This window comes from Mesocricetus auratus, unplaced genomic scaffold, assembly GCF_017639785.1.
Source record: "Mesocricetus auratus isolate SY011 unplaced genomic scaffold, BCM_Maur_2.0 Super-Scaffold_100013, whole genome shotgun sequence".
NCBI lineage: Eukaryota > Metazoa > Chordata > Mammalia > Rodentia > Cricetidae > Mesocricetus > Mesocricetus auratus.
In genome coordinates, this window is record NW_024429196.1 from 78,721,578 (window position 1) to 78,744,070 (window position 22,493).

The 22,493-nt window shown below is 48.7% G+C and overlaps 1 protein-coding gene across 7 annotated transcripts in view; it reads left to right on the forward strand.

Moving 5' to 3' along the window:
• The first annotated feature begins 5,311 nt into the window (after nt 1–5,311).
• Nucleotides 5,312–22,493, forward strand: part of Ntrk2 (neurotrophic receptor tyrosine kinase 2) — a 337,851-nt gene continuing 320,669 nt past the window's right edge. The window contains exons 1-2 of one of the 7 annotated variants that reach the window (XM_005078411.4): nt 5,312–5,578; nt 7,160–7,718. In XM_005078411.4, the coding sequence (XP_005078468.1) occupies nt 7,501–7,718 (218 nt within the window). In that variant the 5' untranslated portion in view covers nt 5,312–5,578; nt 7,160–7,500. The other 6 variants (XM_013119299.3, XM_013119298.3, XM_005078410.4 and 3 more) reach the window with 6 other exon arrangements.

A 22,493-nucleotide genomic window follows, 5' to 3' on the forward strand; every position in this document is an offset into this window, starting at 1 on the left:
TTTGGAGACTGTCCTGGAACTTGCTCTGCAGACCAGGCTGGCCTCGAACTCACAGAGACCTGCCTACATCTGCCTCCTGAGTGCTGGGATTAAAGGTGTGCACCACCAACACCCGGCACAACAGGTCAATTTTAAAATGGGAAATTATCCAAATAAACTCTACTCAGGAGAGACTACAGGGCTGAAAATGTCGCTCGGCAGGTAGAACGCTCAAATACTGTGTGCAAAGCCCTGGACTGGATCCCAAGCACAAACCAAACAGCAGCAGAAGCGGAAGGGGGCGGGAGGGGGAGCAGAGATAGAACATGCAAAAGATGTTCAGTATCACTGACGCTTGAGTGCCCATAATTAAAAACACAACGAGATGCAATCTCCAGTGGTTTGGATGAGAATGGCCCCATACACTTCCATAAGTGAATGCTTGGTACACAGTAGGTGGATCTACTTGGGAAGGATTAGGAGGTGTGGTCTGTTGAAGGCATTGTGTCGCCGTGGGCAGGCCTTGAGGTTTCCAAACCCCACATCATTCCCAGTCAGCTCTCGCTGCCTCACACTTGTGGATTGAGCTGTGAGCTCTTGTCTACTGCTCCAGGGCCGTGCCTGCCTGCCTGCCTGATGCCGTGCTCTTGGCCATGATGGTCTGTAACATGAAACATGAAAAATAAAAGACCCAGGGACTGATATTGGGGCCCAAGCCTTCAGGCTGAAGATCAGAGACGCAAAGCAGCCAGCCACCAGCTCTCACCTCTGCCTCAGCTCAGACCAGAGGGGCGGTCCTCAAACTGCTCCTGACTTCACGGCTCCTCAGACTCACTGAGACTGTTGTGCTCGTCTCGGTGTGACTAAAGACTCCTGAGACTGACTACTGAAGACCCTGCTCCTGTCATTTATACCTCTCTAGTGCTGGGGTTAGAGGTGTGAGCTCTCCTACTCTCTTGGACTGATTCAATCTTGTGTAGCCCTGGGTGACCCTGAACTCAGAGAGATCCATCTGCCTTTGTCTCCCGAGTCCTGGGATTAAAGGTGTGTGCCGCCGCTGCTTGGCCTCTCTAGCTTGAGGCTGACTTTTCTTTCTGAATCCTCAGGCAAGCTTTAATAAATCACAAATAATGTATCACCACAATGGTCATGGAACGATGAGGCCCAAATCAAACATTTTCTTTTATGAGTTGCTTTGGTCATGGTGTTTTGTCACAGCAATTGAAAAGTAAGTAAGACACTATCTCACCTCCGTTAGAATGTCTTTAATTAAAAAAAATAATGAGAAAGACTAGCAAAGTAGCAGGAGAAAGGAGAATCCTTAGTGTATTGGCGAGAACGGAAGTTAGCTATTGTGATTTAAATATCATAACCATGTTGACTTAATAGCATGTATGGGAAGGTGTTCCTTCCTCTTCATTTTCTGGAAGAATGTGGCTAGTTTTTGGTGACATTTTCTCATGTTTTGTAGAATTTGCTAGTGACGTTATCTGGACCTAGGATCTTTTTTTTGTGGGAAGATGTGTGCATGTGCGTGTGTGTGTGCATGCGCATGTGCAACAGGGTAGTAGTGATACACACATGTGCATGAGTAGCTGTGCGCACACACAAAGACAGAGCAGGATGCTGAATGTATTCTTCTGCCACTCTGAATTACTGCTTTGAAACAGGATCTCAATTGAGCAGGAAGCTTGCCTTTGTCTAGGCTGGCAGCTGAGCTCCTGGGACCTGCCTGTCTCCACGCCTGGTTCAGGGCTTGCAGCCACACGCAGCCATTTACATCGGTACTGGGATTTGAACTCAGGTCCTCGTGCTTGCAGAGCAAGCATCATTACTCACAGAACATCTCGCCAGCCCCGTGTAGGAAGATTTTAAAAGATAAATTCATGCCTGTGTGAGAACTAGGACTCCTTGGGCCATCTATTTCATGTATAGAGAGCATTGTTGGCTTGTGTCTCTTATTTTATGTCATCATTTTTCTTTGCCTGATTTTGTTCACAGTAAACGCACAGGTTTTGTTAGTATTCATAAATCATCTGGGGATTATCGCTGCATTTGTTCTTATTGTTCCTATTTTTCTCTTTTAAAAGAGATTGATATATTTTATTTATGTGAATGCTTGCCTGAATGAGTGAGTATGTTTGCATCTTGCACATGCAGTGCCTCAGGAGTCCAGAAGAGGGCAGCAGAGCCCCTGGCACTGGGGTTGCAGAGAGTCGTCACTTAACCACATGGATGCTAGGAACTAAACCAGGTCCTCTGTGAGCCACGGCTCCAGCTGTCCTCTCTGGGTGCTTCTCAGTATTCACCCTCTTAAAGAGCAAGACCTTGATTTTGTTTTTTTTTTCCCACTACTGTCGTTCGCTTGTTATTTTTCATTCTCATTTGCATTATTCCATCTCTTCTGCATACTGGTTCCTAAGCTCACAGTCACTGCCAGTGATTAGAGACACTTGTTCTTTTCTGGTACTGGAGTATTGCTGCTGGAGTTTCTTGTCCCACCAGGTCTGGCCACCCCTCTCAACCCCAAATGAGCACACAGACGCTTTATTAATTATAAAACTGCTGTCTAGTGGCTAGCATTTCTTATTGGCTAGCTCTCTCTTAATTATTAGCCCATAACTACTTATCTATGTATTTCTACATGGTCTTGTCTTACCGGAGAATGCCTGGAGCGTCCTATCTTCCTGGTTTCTACATGGCATCTCTCTGTGTGCCTCTCTCTCCTCATCTCCTAGTCCCGCCTATCTTCCTGCCTCTATTGGCCAAACAGTGTTTTACTCATCATCCAATAAGAGGAGTATATATACAGAAGGACGTCCCCCATCAGATTATAGTGTGTAGCATTCTTCCCATCAACTATCGATTCGTTGACGCAGTTCCCTTCCATCTGTGTAGCTCCCTCTCCAGCCTAAAGGTAGCATCACCTCTGAATGCTAATCAGGATTGAGAATTCTTGGCTTTCCACACATTCTACTCTGTCCTGAGTGCTCCACCTTCCTTAATTTTTCTTGACTCTTGAGACTTTGCTAAAGCCTTCCCTTTGTTGTCTGATGTCCACTTTCTTAAAAAAAAAGTTGTTTCATATATATACACATATATGTTTATACCCCCCATTATATATCTATATCTGTATCTAGTTGGTTAGTTATTTGGTTGGGATATTGATCCTCAGCCAGAAACAAGAGCATTTTGTGACTTTTTACAACCCAGTATTTGATGTTAGAATCAATTTACTAGATTTTCATAAGCACCATAAAAACAGAATGTCAGAAAACAAAAAGTATTTTTATTGTATAATTTTTTTCATGTACCAAGGGCAAGGTGTGCACGTGCGTGCTTGCGTGCGCGCGCGCACGTGTGTGTGTGTGTGTGCGCGTGTGTGTGTGTAAGGGAGACTGTAAAGGCGCACCGTTTGTATGTGTGTGCACTGGGTTATGATGCACCTGGCATTGCTACCCTGGTTCACGATCAGAATGTCTGGAGAGATGTCTGGTTCAGCGCAGGCAGGATCTGCAGCAACCCGTCTCTTCGTTGATGGGACCTGGGGAGAAGCTACCTCTACTTCACACGATCCACCTAAAAATATTTATCATGCCCTCAAAAAACCAAGGTCTGGGGGCCTTGAAATGATCTCTGTGCAACAGCTTTCAGGTCTCGAAATTGATATAGATCTTCAGGTCTATAAGCTTAAGTTGGCAATTATCCATGTGTCCTGACAGTGTCCATGGTATGAATTAGTTACCAATGTGAATGATGGAGAAGCCCTCCCTGGCCCAGTGAAGGACACATCTGGTTACCAGGGAGGCAGAGAGTAAGACTTTAAGAGAGAATACGGGAACTCGGAGCACAGGACTGGGGGGGGGGTTGCTAGAGGGACAGTGTCCAGGAAGGCTTATGCAGATGACTGGCCGTGTGAAAGCCTAGGTGAGGCATGCTTCGAATTCAGCTTCTGCTGTTTGCCTTTAAACACACATTTTAATCACCCACTGTGATCTGGAGCTAGGTCAATGGGTAAAAACTGATAACAATTCCTGCCTCTAAACAGTTTCCATAAGTGACACGTTTAAAGGACAAAGTATGACGGACAAAGGCAGGGGCGCACGGGACACCGGGCAAAAAGCTGGCTGGCCATTCTAATTCAAATGAGGCAGTCATACGCTCGCAGTGTAACAGTAACACACAGCTATTCTGTGAATTCTGTGAATATTCCAACACCCGTTAGACCCTTTCTGTCTATAAACCACACTAAAGCTGCTGGTCTCGGGTGCCGCATCAGTACTGCAGTTACTGCCACAGAAATGGGCATTTTTATCTTCTGGGGAAAACAAGGACTGAGAGTAGTCATGAGACAGGGAGGCGATTGCTCCTCATTCCCCTCAGGGTCCCTAAGGGTTTCTCTACCTAAGAGACACGGGGGATAGGAAGGTGACACAGCTCAGTGAATAACGACACTTGGTGCCCAGAATGAGCTGAGTTTGAGCCCAGGACACACGTGGTGGAAGACGAGAACCGGCTTCTTCAACTTCTCCTCTGATCTTGCCATGGTCAGCTAACCCACATATATACATACATATGCAGTACGTAAATGGTATCTATTTATCTGTCTGTCTATCTACCTATAAACACACACACACACACACACACACACACACACACACACACGTATATACAGAAAATTCTCCCTAAAAGGACACTGGCAACACAAGCGGGGGCTTCACTGTGTCTCCTGGACAAAGACATGTTTGTCTTTGGCTTCTGTGCCTTGCCAAGGCAGCAAAGGTCTCAAGCGGAGCAGAGGAGTGATCAGAAGCTTGGTGGTGCAGCGTCCTCGTGCATTAGGGCTCAGTGAAGGGATGAGGTGACCTGCTGAGTTTTGTATTTCTGCACTCGGTACGTGGCATCTAGAAGAAAACCCTGCTGGACGGATTTAACTTCCTAGTGATGTTAAGGCTGTGCAGAGACCCAAACATTGGCCCCTACTGTCTGGCTCCTCCATCCTTCTCTTCCCTGGCCTTTGCTAGCAGGTGGGTGACCATTCTTATGTCTTGCACATAGTCTTGTGTTTCGCGGAGGACTTCCGAGGCAGGAGATTGGCTGGGTCGGGTGAGAGGCCCTCTGTCTGGGCAGCAGCGCGCATACGGGCGCTGTGGTTGCTCATCTAGTGCTGGAGCGCGCCTGCAGTTCCCGGTGAGATGGTGGCATTGGAATTGTGGCATTGGGCCGGTGCGTCTGAGTGTGCTGGGCTTCTTCTCCCCGCGCGGGGGCACCAGAGCCCTCGGAAGTGTCAGGCACTGCGGCGCATCTACCGGATTCCCTTTTAAATGACTGCGGATAGGCGGACAGTCAGAGCCGCAAATAGTGAGAAGAGGCTCAGACCAGGCTTACGAATGGCCCATAGCGGTCATTTAATTGAACCCGCACAGCAGTTACGGTTTGTCACTCGACCCTCCGGAATCGCCTCATGTGTCCCCAGTGAGACTCCAGGGCGCTGCCGGAGCCGGGCCTCTCGGTAGCTGGAAGCATATCCTGCTGGGGACAGCGCTGGCGCAGGGTATACGTTCGCGCACATGCGCGCGCGCACGTGAACACGCGCAAGGTACGGCAAGGCAGGGGACTGGGGCTTGGGTGCCCCGCGTGGGGGTGGGTGTCGTGGGGAGTGAAGCTGTGATATTCGAATGGCTGCATCCTGCCAGGTTGAAGAAGAAGAGAAGAATGACGCGGAGCCACCCACTCCAGAGGTCAGGGTCGGTGCAGAGCATTTAGGAACCCACTGCGCGGCAGGCGCGCTCCCGTCCCCATGCTGGGCTCTTTCTATGGCGCAAATGGCTGGAGAAAGGCCCATCAGAGCTACATTTGGGTTTCCAGGCTCTGCTCTTTAGGCAGAAACCCCGTCAGGGAAAGCGTTGGAACCACCCACCCCTAAATAGGTGGTCCGGAACCGGGCAACGATCCTTGGTTGCCAACGCACCTCATTATATATTTATTTTCGTGTGTGTGTGTGGGGGGGTGTAGATTGCATTCCCTATATTTTGGGAATAGCCTGCTTTCCTTTTGAGCGGGGTGGGAAAGGAGAACGCAGCGGGGAAGGAGAAGGAAAGGGAGGATTCCTACAATAAGAATCAGCGCATTTTTTCAGAGCCTAACCAACCTCGGCTTCCATTTCAAAAAGGGGGAGCTAGCCTCTACTGTGGTATGGAGGAGATGTAAGAATTAGGGAATCAAGGAAGCTGCATTTCAGAGGTACCTGGGTCTAAAGGGACACACACACACACACACACACACACACACACACGCACATCCACACAACTACCCCGCCAAGGTGTGTGCGTGTGCGCGAGTGTGAACTCCCACATGCTGCTGTCTGCGCCTAGCCGCTGGCACCAAGCCTCCTCCTCCCTGCTCGCCCCCAGATTCCCTCCCCTCCGCCTTGCTTTTGTCTGGAGGGTGCTATGCTGGGCTATGCGCGTGTGTGTGTGTGTGTGTGTTGTGTGTGTGCGTGTGCGCGCGCGCGTGCGTGTGTGTTTTTGGATTTCATACTAATTTTCTGGAGTTTCTGCCCCTGCTCTGCGTCAGCCCTCACGTCACTTCGCCAGCAGTAGCAGAGGCGGCGGCGGCGGCGGCGGCAGCGGGTTAGAGCCCAGTTGCTGCTGCTGCTGCTGTTGCTGCTGCTGCTGCTGCTGGTCTCTGCACCCTGCGCTTGGGGCGGGAGGCCGGGTGAGCCTCAGGGACAGTCCTCGGTGGCCTCGGCAGGCACTGTCCCCCTGCCGCAGTTGCTCCCCAGGTGGGACGTGCCTCGCCACCTGCCCGTCTCCCTCCCACTCCCCCCTCCCGCTCCCGCGCCCAGCGGCCAGGGAGGATTCTGCAGCATCACTGGGGCCCCGCCGCCGCTGCAGCCTCCGAGTCCTCTTTAGGGGTCCCTGGCTTGGCCTGTGCCATGGGATCTGCTCTCAAAGGCTCTTTCCTGACCTCCCCTGCCTCGGCCTCAGGCTTGGAGGGCGGGCGGGCACACCGGGGGCCCACTGTGGGGCAAGTTGATTCCGGGGCGGGAGCTGAGCACTCAGACGTCCATTCTACAGGCTTGGGTCTGGTGGGAGTGAGGAGAGCGCAGAGGGACTGTGTCTCAGTTGGTGGTGTGTAGGGACTACGCTTAGTCTCATCCATGTCTGTTTGTCCTCAGCCCTGAGGTGCGCACCGATATCCGTGCCGGTTTAGCGGTTCTACGACCCAAAGAGTCCAGGGAGATCCACCGAGTGGTGCCTGGCGTGTAGGACCATGCAGCAGCCCTGTCGCTCGGATCAGCAGCCCGCGATGTCTTGGCCGCTGTGAACCCGTTCGGCCAGCGCCAACCTGCTCAGCCCAGACAGGCTCAACCTCTGGTACACTCCGCTCCGCGGGAGGCCATCGGCACAGAACAGCAAGAGCGCGCAGGGAAGGCCTCCCCCCTCCAGCGGGGGACGCCAGGCTCAGTGTAGGGACACGCACTCCGACTGACTGACTGACTGGCACTGGCGGCTAGGGATGTCGATGTTGCCCTGGCCGAGGTGGCATGGACCCGCCATGGCGCGGCTTTGGCGCTTATGCTGGCTGGCTGTGGGCTTCTGGAGGGCCTCTCTCGCCTGCCCCGTGCCCTGCAAATGCAGTGCCTCTAGGATTTGGTGTACAGAGCCTTCTCCCGGCATCGTGGCATTTCCAAGGTTAGAACCTAACAGTGTCGACCCGGAGAACATCACCGAAATGTGAGTTCCTTGTACTTTTTTTTTCTTTATGTCCTCCGCTGCAGGGCTCAGGCAGGTGTATTCCCTGGATGTGGATGCCTTCCCAGGCACTGTGAGAATTGAGGGATGGCATCTGTCACCTACCTGTCTGTCTCACTGGCTTAAGGCTGTCAGCTGGGGAAGGGTGACACTAAGATTTCATATATAAAGAAATATAATCATAAATGCACGTGAATTCTGCCCCTGGAAGGGAACTCGGCATGCATTTTCATTTCAAAGTTCTGAAGGGTGTGTTTCAGGGTGTCCATATATGACAATTATACTGGAACATTTTTGTTTAGTAAAATACTCTGTGTGTGTATGTGTGTGTGTGGTGTGTATGTGTGTGTTGTGTGAGAAGTTCCAGTAATATTTACACAAAAGGAAGGTAAAATCATTGGCTTTCAGAAATCAGTTGGAGGGGGTGAGGGTCTCTGTGCCCCTTTGATGTCTTTTCCTAAGGTTTGGAGTTGACGAGGGTCCCTTTTCACTGCATCTATCGGATTTTGCTTGGGAGATTGCTTCCAGAGACACTCTGAGAATGCTCTGTAAGAGGAGAAGTTCTGAGTGTCGAAAAGCACTCGCTCAAAAGGGAAAATGTGATCATGAGAACCTAAAAGCCTGGGCTGATTTAATTTGGACTTGACTTCTCAGAGATACGATTTTGAGACCATTTGGATTATAAATCTTAATTGCCCGTTGAATAATTCTGCAGGACCAGGCTGCATGGCAAAGCAGCGTGTACCCTAATGGATGGTAGCTTTAGACTTGGACCTTCCTGTGCCTAGAAAGGTTACGGCTTGTCCCAGCTTGATGGAGAAGCAGAGAAACGTATTTATTTATTTTTTTTCTCTCTGTTGGATGTCTTGTGACAAACACACTGCCAAGCAGGAACTCAACAGTCCTTTCCCCCAGATTCCTAGGTCACCTGCATTGGAGGTCCTGTTGTTTCTTTTCCCAGCGTTTTATGTCTCATGAACACAAGGTTTTATTCATCGGCGTAGAGGATTATAAAGCTAAGTTTCCTGGGTGATCGTCACAGCGTTTGAGACTGAGAAAGGCAGCCTTGAAAGTAGGGCTTGGGCTGTGGCCTTCCGGTTGGCGAGTGCGCATGCACCCCCTTCCCCCAGTGCACAACGGTGTTTCTGCCAAATGCGTCGGCCAATGCCAAAGGCGTTAAGATAACCTGTTTTGGTTTTTTGATGTAAGTGGGGGGTCCTTTCTAACCTTGCTGTTCTGCTGGTGGTGGCTATGCTGCAGAACTCCGGGGGAAGGAAACGACAGCTGAGCAGAGGGGAGCGTGCAGGCCTGGCACAGCAGAGCCGATCTGTGAACAGCTGAGCCCAGGGTGCCGGGTTCTCAGTATTTGACAAGCAGCCCAGCACCCCAGTGGAAGTGTAGGCTGGGTATGGCCCTGGCAATGCCTATCTGGGCCTGGGCTTGTCTGAGGAGTCTGTGGCCTTTCTCAGAACCCTTGCATTTTCGAAGAGACAGATATCGGTCAGATTGGGGGGGGGGGCTTGTGGAACTCAGAGCCTTTTGGGTGGTTGGAGATGAAGAAGGTACATTTACAGGGCTAGATACTGCAGCTTTAAAAAAAATTCAATGATAGACACTGAATGCAGAAAGAAACGAGACAGTGCTTGACTTCCACTTTAGTTGTTTCACTCTAATATTCTGAGACCAGCCTGAAAAAAGAGGAAAGCATCTCCGAGTGGAAAGAGCACTCCTGCTGACTTTCCAGAGCTTTCTGCCCGATGCACACACGGAGTCCACAGTTTGGACAGAGCGTTCCAGGTTTTCTTTCTTCCGGCTGATGCGGCTTCTTTTCTATGCAAAGGCAGCTTCCTAATTTTTTTAATGTTTACTAAATTCACAGTTGTTGATTCTATTGTGACACCCGAGTTCCTACTCTGGCTTCATTTTCCTTCCTCCAGTTTGAAAACCCATTGATACTCAGGGGACTGAGGGTGGTGTGTGGCTGAGTGGTCAGGATGCAGGAGCAGGTCGGGGATATCCATCAGGCTGAGGAGCTGCAAGGTCTTCTTAGCCCCTCAGTGGTGCCTGAGCTTATCTAGTTGGTCATTGAGCATCTTTGTCTGTAAAATGTACTGCGGTGCTTCTTTGGGAAGCACCGGTCATATTTTAAACTCAAAATCATATCCATAGCTGAGTTTGTCTCAACCTCAGCCTCATAGGACACATCTGTGTTCCTTTTCCTATGTGATAACATTTGTTTGAGCAACTTGGTCAGAGAGTACAAGCTAAAGTTGGAACTAAATTCCATGCCTTAAAAACTTTGTTAATTGGTTCAGTGTTGTCCCTAACACAGCCTGGGCCAGCAGTTTAGTTTATCAGTATACCCCTGAAGCTGTGTGTCTCTGCCCTTTGAAAACAGGAGTGGTGCCTGGGGCAACATCTGACTATATACATTCAGAGATAACACCTTTTAGCGCCTGTGTTTTCAACCACAGCGTGTGTCCCTTAGGGTTCATAGAGAAAAAATGTGAGAATATTTTGAAAATGCATGCATGGATTAGCAAAGGGTAGGACACCGTGTTTGCAGAGTTGAAGTCAGCTTGACACTACGATGTCAGAGTCATTGCTTGAACCCATCTTATTAGAAATCTTGGTGTCACAGCATGCCTTACATTCTTTATTGGCTGATCTGACCTGTGTGGATCTGTGTTTCTCTGTGAGGATCAAAACTGCTTGCTCAGCGTCCCATTAGTAAACGGCTAATGCCGCAGTGGCGCCCAAATTGACTTTTAAAACAGAACTAAAGTCACATGTAAGCGCAGTGTCATTGGGATTATGGCCATTCATGTTCCCATTGTGTCAAATACCAAAGCGTATTGCAAAGGGCCATGTTAAGTCTCACCCAAGTGCTAGGTAAAATGCACAGTTAAGTTTGCCGTCTTAACTTTTGCTTAAAACAAGTTTACCATGGCAAGCTTTTCTCAATGTCCAGGTCTGTAGCAGTCCGTCATCCACATCGTGGAAGCCATGCGTTCTCGCGTTGCATGTGTGTTTGAAGGCTAGTAGGGGTCTTTTTCTGGACTCCTTGGGTGGTATTCCCCGAAATGGGGGCAATGACTGGAACCAAGTCTAATATGTATTTCTCTTAGCTCACCATAAGTAGAACCCACAGCTTCTGTTGCCAGAGCGTCCACGTGCATTTTACCATCGCCTGGTTAAGCACAATAATGCTGTGCCATTAATACATCGATTTTGGCCCTGGCACCTTAATAAACTTTGCTATTGCAATTAATTGTGTTGAAAAACATATCCTGGCACTCACAAGGACTCAGCCAGAGACGTCAGCGTGCTGCTTGCTCTGCAGCTCTTCCATTGCAGTTTTTATGCACTTAGGAGCCATGCATCTCATCTTGAGTGCGGCTGCACAAGTCACACTGGGCTTATTAATAACCGCAGTGTGTATTTATTTCCTAATACAGCTTGCAGGCTGCAGGCGAAACCTTGGTGTCCACGCAGTGGAGGTGTGTGCATACCTCGGTTCAGGATAACCTTTTGGGATCTTTTCGCGTTCATACCTTTAAGCCCCACTCTGTTGTGCAGGCAAAACAACAAGAAAGCCCCGTGAACCTTCTGACCCTACTTTCTCCCACCGCCCATCCTTGAATGTGCAGGAAAATGTGTTTTGATTTTCTCCTTCTGTGAAAAGTGATACTTCTTGTGGGAATTCAGAGTGCTCAGACTCAAGAGGAGAGCTGGGTTATACATTGTTTCAAGCAAGTGGTGAGAGGCTGAAGCAGCGTGGCCAGAGCTCCCTCCAGCTGCGTGAAGGTCTGCTTGAGGTCTTTGGCTGTCTCCATTCCATAAGCCATTTGTTGTATCCTCTTCACCGTCCCCTGGCAAAGCTGTTGACTAAAGCCAATGGTTGACCGGACGGACGCTCAAGGAACAGTCCATATGATCTCTGACATCTCTGACCGTATCTAGACTATTGAAGAATGAAACCCAGAGTTTTGGTTTAGCTGGGGAAGAAAAAACTGAATGTCTCCTTGGCACATTACTTTTTTTTGCTTTAAGTAGCAAGTCAGTTTCCATGATTTGAACTTATTGCTTATCTGTTAGGGACAGAAACTTTATCAAGTCATTACTGGGGACCATACATTGCCATCCTCTTTAGGCTACAATAGGTTTTCTTCATCTCTAGAATGTTTCTTGAAGGTTCAAAAGCCGTGGAGTAGAATGTGGCATTGTGTCTGCCAGCCCAATGTTGGAATCCAGTGCCTCTTGATTACCGTAAATCAGTGAGGGGGTGCAGGAGAGGAGGATTGTTTATGGACAGCAGAATTTTTGCTTGGTGTGTATGTGTGGGGAAGAGAGAGAGAGAGAGAGAGAGAGAGAGAGAGAGAGAGAGAGAGAGAGAGAGAGAGAGAGAGAGCACTAAAGAGCCTAGAACTATAGATTACTAGTTGATTGGTCATTTTTCATGATCTGCTTTGTCAAGCTATTTTAAAATACAAATCTCGCTCTGCTGCCTCTGACGGCAGAGACCTGAGCACTGAAACCGTTTGATAATTTTAGCCCCACCTTTGATTGCTGGTCGATCTCCATTAAAAAGGCAAAGAAGCCACACCCTCAGGGTTCCCCCCACCACTTACTTCATTCTCTGGAGTGTCCAAGAGATTGGGAAATCATAAATATTGATCTGGAGATGAGAGCCTAAGTATTCCAGAAGTTACCACATCTCTCCAAAGAAAGACAGCGTGCAGACACTAAGTCCTCTCTTCGGGCGCTTCAGAGCCAGTCCATCATGGAGACAGGAAGCCATGACTTTTGGGATCCCATCCCAGATATCACTCACTAGTTACCCAATCTCCAGGACTCTGGCCTCCACATAAGTGGAGAGCTTTGGCTTTAATGCTCAGACGTGTTTCTCCTGGCTTTGCGGCTCCAGGAAGCCTCAGCTAGGGGTGGGGCTCCAGTCCTGCCTCAGCAGTGGTAAGAGAGAAGGAGCTCAGAGTCGGCGGTGCATCCCCGAAAACCTGTGTGTCAGAGAGTGGCACAGCCGTGCTTTGCTCTGAACTTCCCAAAACTTTCGTCTTTGGAAATGTGAGCTGCTGGCTAGGCTGTTGATTACCCTCTATTTAGAGTTCCTTCTCTATTTCAAATAAAGATCAATTGACCTCTAGAACCCCAACCTTTCTGGAGTCTTTTGCATACCCATGTAACCCCAGAATGATATTCGTGTAGAGCCCTGTGGCTGGGGATACACGAATCTCTGCTGAAACTTCGCTGTGTGATCCTTCAGGTTGAATTATGGCAATTTACAAAACTCTTGGCAATGGAGGGCTAGCTGAGCTGAGTTACTCTTTTAATTTCGCTTCAGTTCTTGTCCTGCCTGCTAGCCTATGACCCAATGGGACATATCCAAGAGAAGTTTGTAAATGCTAGTCTCTCTTCTGAATCTCTGATGAGCTTTCAATACAAATGGGAATTGTTCTGGGTCAAAGGATGCTGGGATTTGGGTTCTCACATGACTTGTGAAATACAGTGCAAGTGCAATGTTAAAGTGCAATGTTAAAGAATAGGAAAAATATACTTTTAAAAAGGATGAAAGAGCAAAATGGCCCAGTAGTTAAGGTGACTTGTTACCAAGCTTGAGGACCTGAATTTGATCCCCAGGACCCATGGAAAGAACTGTCTCCTGCCAGCTGTCACACACACACACTCACACACACACACACACACTCACATACACACACACTCACTCACATTTACAAATAAGTAAGCAAGTAAATAAATATTTAAATATGTCAGGAAGCCCTAAGCCTTGTCATGGGGGTTGTTTCTACTTTGTGGACTCCAGATCCCTTGTTGTGAGGTGAGAGAACTATAGCCAAACGTGGTCTCCCTCATTGTACACAGGCCGTATTTCTCTGCTGAAGTTGCCTTACTCATTTGTTATGTGTGAGCAAGAGAGCTTGACATGGTGACCTTTAAAGTCCCTGGCAGGGTATGATTAAAAAATAAAAATAAAACACAACCAAGCACCTCCTCTCTCCAAAAAAACAAACAACCTGGTCTGAGGAGCTGGCTCAGTGGTAGAAGGCATGCCTCGGAGGCCCAGGGCTGTGGGCTCAGTCCTCAGTGCCACAAACCAACCGAGAAACCACCCACCCACCCATCCATCTAGCCACCCAACCCACCAACAAACTAAAACTAACCACTCACCCACACAAACAGCCAGCCACCCACCCATCCATTCTTCTAACCACCCAACCCACCAACAAACTGCCTAAATAGCCACCCACCCACACAACCACACACTCAGCCAGCTGCACTGAGAACCCAAGCAAGCCAGGAAAACCACAGTTACTCTTTCGTTGGATCCAGTTTCCCTCCAGAGCTATCGTAGGACTTCCTCTAGGGGGCTACAGAAGGGTTTGTGTCCCTTGTTCTATGGCCTGGATGTTCACGCCCACCCCTAGAGATTCATATGTTGACATTTCATCCCCAAAGCGGTGGGGCCAGGAGGTGGCAGACCCTTCATATAATAGAAGGAGCACCCTTTCAAAAGAGACCTTTGAGAGATCAGATGTCCTTTCCACAATGTGGAGATATGTGTAGAAGGTGCCACCTGTGGTGGATAGACCGCGTTAGGTACTGCGTCTGCTGGGACCTTGGTCTCGGTCTTGCTGGACTTCAAAACTATGAACAATAAACTTGTGTTGTCAAACACAACTTCTTCACATGTATTTTGTCTATAGCAGTTCAAACTAATGAGTATATCTAGGTCTTTGGCTCTTCCCATGTGTGGCTGTTCAGCACCTTCGTATTTACAGACGGACAGACAGACAGACAGACACACACACACACACACACACACACACACATACACACACGGGGTCGGGGGGCGTATTTGGTGGGCAAATGCTTGCTTTTTTTGCTCTTCCTGGGTAGGTGGCCTGTGATTTAGACCACCACGCTTTCAGCTGGACTGGGGCTGAATAAGGTTACCACAGAAAATAGGTAAAGGAGCCTGGTGTAGGTGGAAGAAAGAAGCCCTCTACAGGAAGATGCTCTATGCGCTTTGACAGAGGTTGCATGAGGCCTGACATCAGGGGTCCTTGTGCTGGAACTTCGGTCCCCCTGTGTGTTAGCAAGGGGTGGCAGAGCCTACTGAGAGCTGAGCGGACCGTGGTGCCACACCCCACAGATGAACTGAGGTCTTTCTGGAGGAGTGAGTCAGGGATCATGTGACCGCATTCACTACAATGAAAGTGGGTAGCTGTAGACATGGGTCCGGCTGGCTACCCATGTCTCCACCTACTTCTGTTCTGTATGGCTGTCCTGAGACCTCACCAGGCACCATGCAGTTGCCTTGGCCATGCCCTTGGCTTTGGAGAACTGCAAACCCACATCAGCTTGGTCTCGGGTATTTTTGGGACAGCAGCAGAAACAACGTCCAAGGCATGTTGAAACCACCAGAGCGAGTGACTCTCGCCTGGCCCCTTTGGGACTGCCAGTTCGTCTGAATCAACTTTGGATCTGGGATCCGGTGACCACCTGGCCTTTATAGCAGCTTCAGGGTTGGGTCTGGGAGTAGGGACTTAAATGGATGCCAACCCTAAAAGGAAACTCTTGCTTCTGGTCAGTCAGTCTTACACTGGCGTGCCCTTTTGTTGTCGTTGTTCTGCTATTTATGTTTATTTAACAGAGCCTGCTGTGGTAATACGGGTGGCAGAATTCTGACATGCAGGGTTTCTCTAAGTCACCCCTGTCAAGCCAGTCCTCTGCTGCACTGGACAGTGTCCTTCGTGTGGATCCCACTGAGGTAACCGAGATCCCCCCCACCTTTCCAGTGGAGGGGTAACATTCTTTTTTTTATGAGACAGGGTTTCTCTGTATTGTTTTGGAGGCTGTCGGTCCAGCCTGGCCTCGAACTCACAGAGATCCGCCTGCCTCTGCCTCCTGAGTGCTGGGATTAAAGGGGTAACATTCTTAACTTGTGCTATTATCTACCTGCACTCCAGGAGCTTACGCCTGCTGGCTCTAGTGTTGATTGCTAATCCAAACCTGCTGCTGTGTGTTTGTTGACAGCACTTTTGACACATGTCTGGTCTACTGAGGGCCAGGCTCTGGAGTGCTCCTAACCTCACCTGTCTCTTTGGTTCACCTTTTGTGACAATGATGATGGAAGGCAACCATGCCAGCAAGGATCAAATCATATCTTTCCTCTCATCAAACTCTTTCATCTGGGCTAAAGAGTCTCCACAGGTGTCACTGGGGACAGCATGGCACAGCTAGACATGCTAGGAACCCTGCCCTGCCAAAGCTGGATCTTAAAACTGATCCGGGTCCCCAGTAACGTGTGTTCCTCCACACCCTTCCTGACAGAAATTCTTAAACCGTAGCACTCTGCCCTGATTGTAGGAACTTCCTAGCAGAACTTGACTTTCTCGTCATTTCCTTCTTAAAGCCCCTTTCCCCTGGGCTGTGGGAGTCACATGGGAAGTATGTAAGACAGAAGCACGGTCTCAGAGAGGCATTGTCAGCCATACAGAGGAGAGGTTACAGTCTGAGACTTGGTGAGAGCTCCTGGAGACAGGATCAGCCCATTCAGCCTGAGGTAGAGGTAAGAAGTTAGTGGTTGGCTGCTTTGCTGTTCTGATATTCAGCTTGAAGCTTGAACCCCAATATCAGTCCCTGGGTCTTTTATTTATTCATGTTATACAAGGGCCCTTTGAATTCCATTGGGCGATTTTACATTTTTTTCTCTGAAATGCATTAATTTTATTATATGTGATTTTATTGGTGATTAACTTTGAGAAAGCAATGTTGAATATTATAAACCATGCAAGCAGCATTAACGGGTGTCCTCTGAAACATTGCTCCTCTTCTAACTGGTGCTGCAATCTTCAGTCTCTCGGTCCCTTTCCAATGCAACTACTCTCTAATCTCAGTCTGTTTCTCCTTGCTTCCAGAAATAGTCTGCTTGTGCTGGTAGCACAGACACAGATACGTCTGTTTATACCCACTGTACTGAATCCTGGTTGTTTTCACCTAATGTGTTTAAGCTTTGATTCTATCTGAGCTATGCACACCACTCTGTTTTCTTCAAAGCTGTCTGAGCAGCCTGGTGGCCCCACTGGATACTCTTGAGAAATACACCTGCCTTAGTTAGGGTTTCGGTTGCTGTGATAGACACCACCACAAAGGCATCCCGGGGAGGAAGGGTTTGTTTCCTCTGACTCTTCCACATCACAGCCCATCACTGAGGAAAGTCAGGGCGGGAACCTGGAGCCAGGAACTGAAGCAGAGACCTTGGAGGAGCGCTGCTTACTGGCTTGCTCCTTATGGTTTGCCCAGTCTACTTTCTTACAGACCCCAGGGAGCACCAGTCCAGGAGCAGTGCTCTCCACAGTGAGCTGGACTCCCCCCCATAAATATCAACGAAGAAAATGCCCACAGGCCAATCTGGTAGGGGCATTCTCTCACTCGAGGTCCCCTCTTTCCTAGTGGTTCTATCTTGCATCAAGTTGACACAAAACTAGCCAGGGCAACACCCCGTATTTATCCAGTTCTAGGGCAGTCTCCCTGCTCGAAACCACAGTGAAGACCCGAGTGATGGACAGGGCTTAGCTCTGGGAACGTCCTGGGCAGCTTGAGGATTTCACTCTGCACACCTCAACTGTGCTCATTCACACGAGGTAAGGAAAGTCTCAATAGACAGCAGGAGGTACCTACCTGAAGATGGCACGCTTCCTTCTCGGTCTGTGTCTGGGGCCTTGGAATCCCCTACTAAAGACATAAAATCTACCTTTTCTTTGGGCCTGATGTTATGAGCATGCCATGGTTGTGTGTACACAAGTCTTCCCCTAGTCATGATGAGTGGACATCCCTAGTCATGATGACATAGGGGAAGACTTTTCCACAATGGTGCAGTGGGGGATTTGGGTGTGAAGACTGGATCATCAGTACACTGTATCTAAGTTTCTTCTACAAATAGTGCTGGGAAAACTGGTTTTCTGCCTGTAGAAGAATGAAATCCATTGTTACCTCTCACCCTGCCCAAAACAGAACTTCTTCATCATCAGCCCTAGAAGCTCCGTGTCCTAGATTCAGTACCATTTTTCTGGTCACGCTCTTTGTGTGGTCAGTGCTTTAGTGCCGAGATACGACCACTCTGCTATTTCAGCACCAACTCATCTTCTCACGTATTCCCAGAGTCTCCTGGCTGCCCACAATGGCCTGCAGCCAGCTCCCTGCCCCCTGCCTTCTACTCCCAGCTGACCCTCCTTATCTTTAAGTCTCCCATTCTCCTCTAACATCTAGGCCACATCCTCCCCTGCTCTTATAGGACCATCATGTGTCCCAGTCACATGAAGGTCACATGGCATCCCCAGTGCACTCTGTGTACCTACTGTATACCCCACTGGGATATAAGTTGCACGAGAACAGTTATCTGGTAGCTGTGCATAGGATAACTATGCATCCTGTTTCTGGTCTTTATAATACATTGGACATAGACAAGGAGATGCACCCATAGATCTGCTGTCTATTTATCTATCAATTGTCTATCTATCGCCTATCTCTCTATCTCTGTCTATCTACCTATCATCTATGTATCTATCTATATATCATCCATCTCTATCATATATAATCTATTTTTCTATCATCTGTATATCTATCATCTATATATCCACTATCTATCTATCTATCTATCTATCTATCTATCTATCTATCTATCATCTCTATTTGTCATCTGTCCTTTAGGATTCCAAGTAAGAGTACTCAAATGGGTTTCTCAGCCATCAATATGTAAATCTCTAGATGTGAGTTTTCTAAAGCTACTAGGTTATGGTATTTATTTATACAAATGACCTTCACAGAATTAAAATGCACAGTGTTAGCTTGTGCACAATCAGAAATCAACTGATTGTGGGCAGGGCAAAGGCCAAGGCTTGGTGAGGCCAGATGAACATTTACTCAACGAGGAGGACCACAGGGGTGAGACGGGAGGATAAGGGACCACAGGGGCAGAAAGGGGGAGCAGAGATGGATCCAGGGAAGACCTTGGATCTCCAGTGAACAGGCGCAATGATGAAGAGCTGTGCCTGTTGTGTCGTGCAATGGGCATCAGCAGGTAGCCTCTTGGATCAATTGCAGCGTTCCCTGAAGCAGCACGCGTGGCACCTCACATGTAAGGTGATGCTCCAATGAGAGTTCAGGTGTGATTTATGCTCCGTGTAGTGCAGGTAGCAGAGGCTGTTCACGTTTCTCAAAGGACCACCAATGTTAGGATCAGAAATACACGCCGCTGGGGGCAGTGTAATGACCCTACCTGGAGAGCACTCGTGTTTGTGCCTTTGCAGTCAAGATGCATCGGGGGCTGATGCTGTGGATGTTGCATGGGGCTTCTTTTGCATTTATCGTGATCAACATTATTTTGCATCTGAGAGATTTTTTTATAGTTGTTTACAGAACTGATCATAAAATAACAGCCATATGAGATTGGAAAGCTTTTAGAAATAGAGTGAAGGGATCTATAGGTGAACAGATGGTGTTGAAAGATCCAAACAGATAATTCCTCCGTGAGTTAAATAACATCCATTTGTTTATGTTTATATAATGCTATATATTTATACGTAAATATATGCTTTCGTATATTTAGATTCCCCATGGGTTTTGGAAGTTAAGAATTTCAAAAGGAATGCGTGGACTTCATTAACAAAGTGCCTGTAATGTTGACCTCTGTTAAGAAAGGTCTCATTTTGGTAGAGTCTCAGGTCTCATGGTGAGTTGGGGGACCCTATGGAATTTAACTTTTTAGCTATCTTATTTACTCTTCTAAGGATTTGCTCTCTTGACAGAAAAACAGAACAAAACAAAACAAAAAAGCGAACAGACCAATGGAACTCTCCCCTGGAACCTTGGCTTTGGGCTTACAGCTTACCCAGCCCACCCTGAGATTAGTGGGGCCAGTTATTCCCCTTTATTTCATTTTATATTCATCCAGGCTCAGTTCAAAGAGTGATGAGCATTTTCATGACTGAGTTGTCTTTTTTCCTATGGGTGTATCGGGATATATGTCTATGTATGTATAAGCTAAGGCATTCACTCGAGTTTTTAAGACAGGGTTCCTCTGTATAGCCCTGACTGTACCGGAACTCACTCTGTAGACCAGGATGGCCTTGAGCTCACAGAGATCCCCCTGCCTCTGCTCCTGTGTGCTGGGATCAAGGATGTGTGTCACCGCTGCCTGACTAGCAGTCCACAAATGTATTTTAAGCATGTCTTCTCTAGGATTTTTCTGTATTCTGGGTATTGAGATAGGCCATACCATTAATATAGCCATTCAAGGCACAGATAAAGCCTTCATTTTACCCAGTTGGACCACCGTACCCATCTTTCAACAATCATGGGACCTTACACAGAATGCGCCAACAATCTAGGCATCACACCTGATTTCCCAGTACACCACCATGGAAGACCTCTGTGTTCACCATCGTGGCTAGAAATGTGCATGCCCATGGCATGGTTTACTCTTGGGAGGTTAGACTCAAAAGATCAAGCCTCTGTGGGCCTCAGTGGTAGATTTGATGTTGTTCACGAGGGGTTTCTGAGACCTGGACTCCTGGCCAAGAAGCGAGGCATGACTCAGGTAGGAGCCTGTTCTTGTCCTTTGACCCTGCCCCCCCATAACGTCAGGTGGAGGAATCTGGTGACAGAACATGGAAGGAGTCCCTTCAAGCTATGTGGGCCACTCCCCTGAGCTAAGGGCCTGTGGGCCAGCTTGTCTAACAGGTGTCAACTGTGGTGTGAAGCTGGGAGAATGCTCTAGAACAGTGTCGTGGTGGGGTGAATCTCCCGAGAGCATGCAGCGGGCTCGCTGTGCTACTCAAACTTCAGGGACGTGACACACACGTAAGCCATGCTCCCAGGGAGGACAGCGTGAGCACGGGGGTGGGGGAGGGTGGGGGTAGGGGGTGGGGGGTTGGGGGGAGGGTGCGGTCTCCACTCTTCTCCTCCCCCAACCTGCCTTCCACCACTAGGAGAACCCTCATGTTAATGGAAAGTTCCCTTCTCCCCGTTTTCCCTTCTTTTTTAAGAGAGGAAAAGCAACGGCTCCATAGTAAGTGTTGCACAGGGTTGAGGGAGCCGCATCAGACACTTGCCCAGTCCCAAAACGCTCTTGGCATCTTCTGTACAGTCAGAGTGGGGCACCGGAGCTGTGAGCTCCTCTTAGACTTTTTTTTTTTTTTTGGTTTTAACGAGACAGGGTTTCTCTGTATTGTTTTGGAGGCTGTCGGTCCAGCCCAGCCTTGAACTCACAGAGATCTGCCTGCCTCTGCCTCCCGAGTGCTGGGATTAAAGGTGTGCGCCACCACTGCCCGGCCCCTCTTAGACTTTTGCACGATAGCCGTCAGATACAGTTTTATGCACTTGCTGGCCACCGAAGGGAAGGGAAGGGACACCGCGGGGTTAAAACTGGAAAAAACCAGTTTGCTTCCTGCCCCCTCTCTGCTGACCCACGTGTCTTTTGCCTGTATTCCATCATTCATCATCATTCATCGTCACTTCTGTCACACGCTTTCTTCTTTTTAGGCCTGGGTGGCCTCAGGTTGATAGTACACATTCCAAGTCTATCTGATTCTTTTTTTTTTTCTTTTTTGCAAATGTTATGACTTTGTCTGCCTTTAGAACTGAATGCTGTCCCACCTTATACATTATACCTTATACATTATCCATCCTTCTGTTGATGGACATGTCGGTTGGTTCCCTTTCCTCGCCATCATAGACGGAGCTGCAATAAAACACAAGATGCACTGATATCTCTGGTAGGATACAGAGCTCTCTGGGCGTATGCCCAGGAGTGGAATAGCTGGGACATGTGGAAATTTTATTTTTATCCTTTGAGGAAACTTGACTTCCATAATGGGTGTGTTAATTCGCACCCCCAGCTAGCAAGTGAATAAGGGTTCCTCTCCAACATTTGTCATCAGATTTCTTGATCATAGCCATGCTGACTGAGGTGGCTCTGATAGCATAGGCAAGAAGATGACCAAGGTCGCGCCTTCCCCTCCCCCACCCCCTCCATTCTCCGGGTGTGGTCACTGCGGCAAGGAAGGAGGTGTGCTGCATCCTCTAAGGAGTGGGCGAGGCAGCCTCCGCCTCTTTGCACCAGTTGGATTCCCTTCCAGGTTTCTGCCTCTTCATTGGGAAAGGGGGTAACCAGGGAACCGTTCCTGCAGGGCGTGGCGAGGCTGAATTCAGCAGATGTCTGTGGACTCGGTTTTACCCATCACGCTCAGGTTTTGACTGCCTCCGACCGTATTTTGTGGGGACATTTGCGAGGCCGGGAAAGAGCCGTGGTAGCTAGAGAACTTCCCTTGACCTTGAACCGGTGCTGTGGCTGAGAGCGCAGGCTCGAGTGAATGGCGTCCATCCCTTTGTTGCGCGGTGGGATGCCCCTGGGCTACTTTTCCGGGTCCTCTCGCGCCACCCGGTGTGCTTAGCTGTTGGCGGCATTGACCGTCTGTGTGCTGAGCAGGCAAGAGGCGAGCATAGCGGCCGGTATTCAGGTCACGGTCTTTTTCTACAGCTGTTGTGCGTCCAGTAGACCACGTCCACTTTGTTCAGCAGGTTTCAAGCTGCTCTTCTGAACTCTGGAGTTTGTTCTCCAGTCTCCCCCACTTATATTATTTTTCAGTAACGAGTCTTCTACAGAAATATATGCTCTCCAAGCATTTTGAATGTTTGGCCCACTGGCGTTCTGCACAC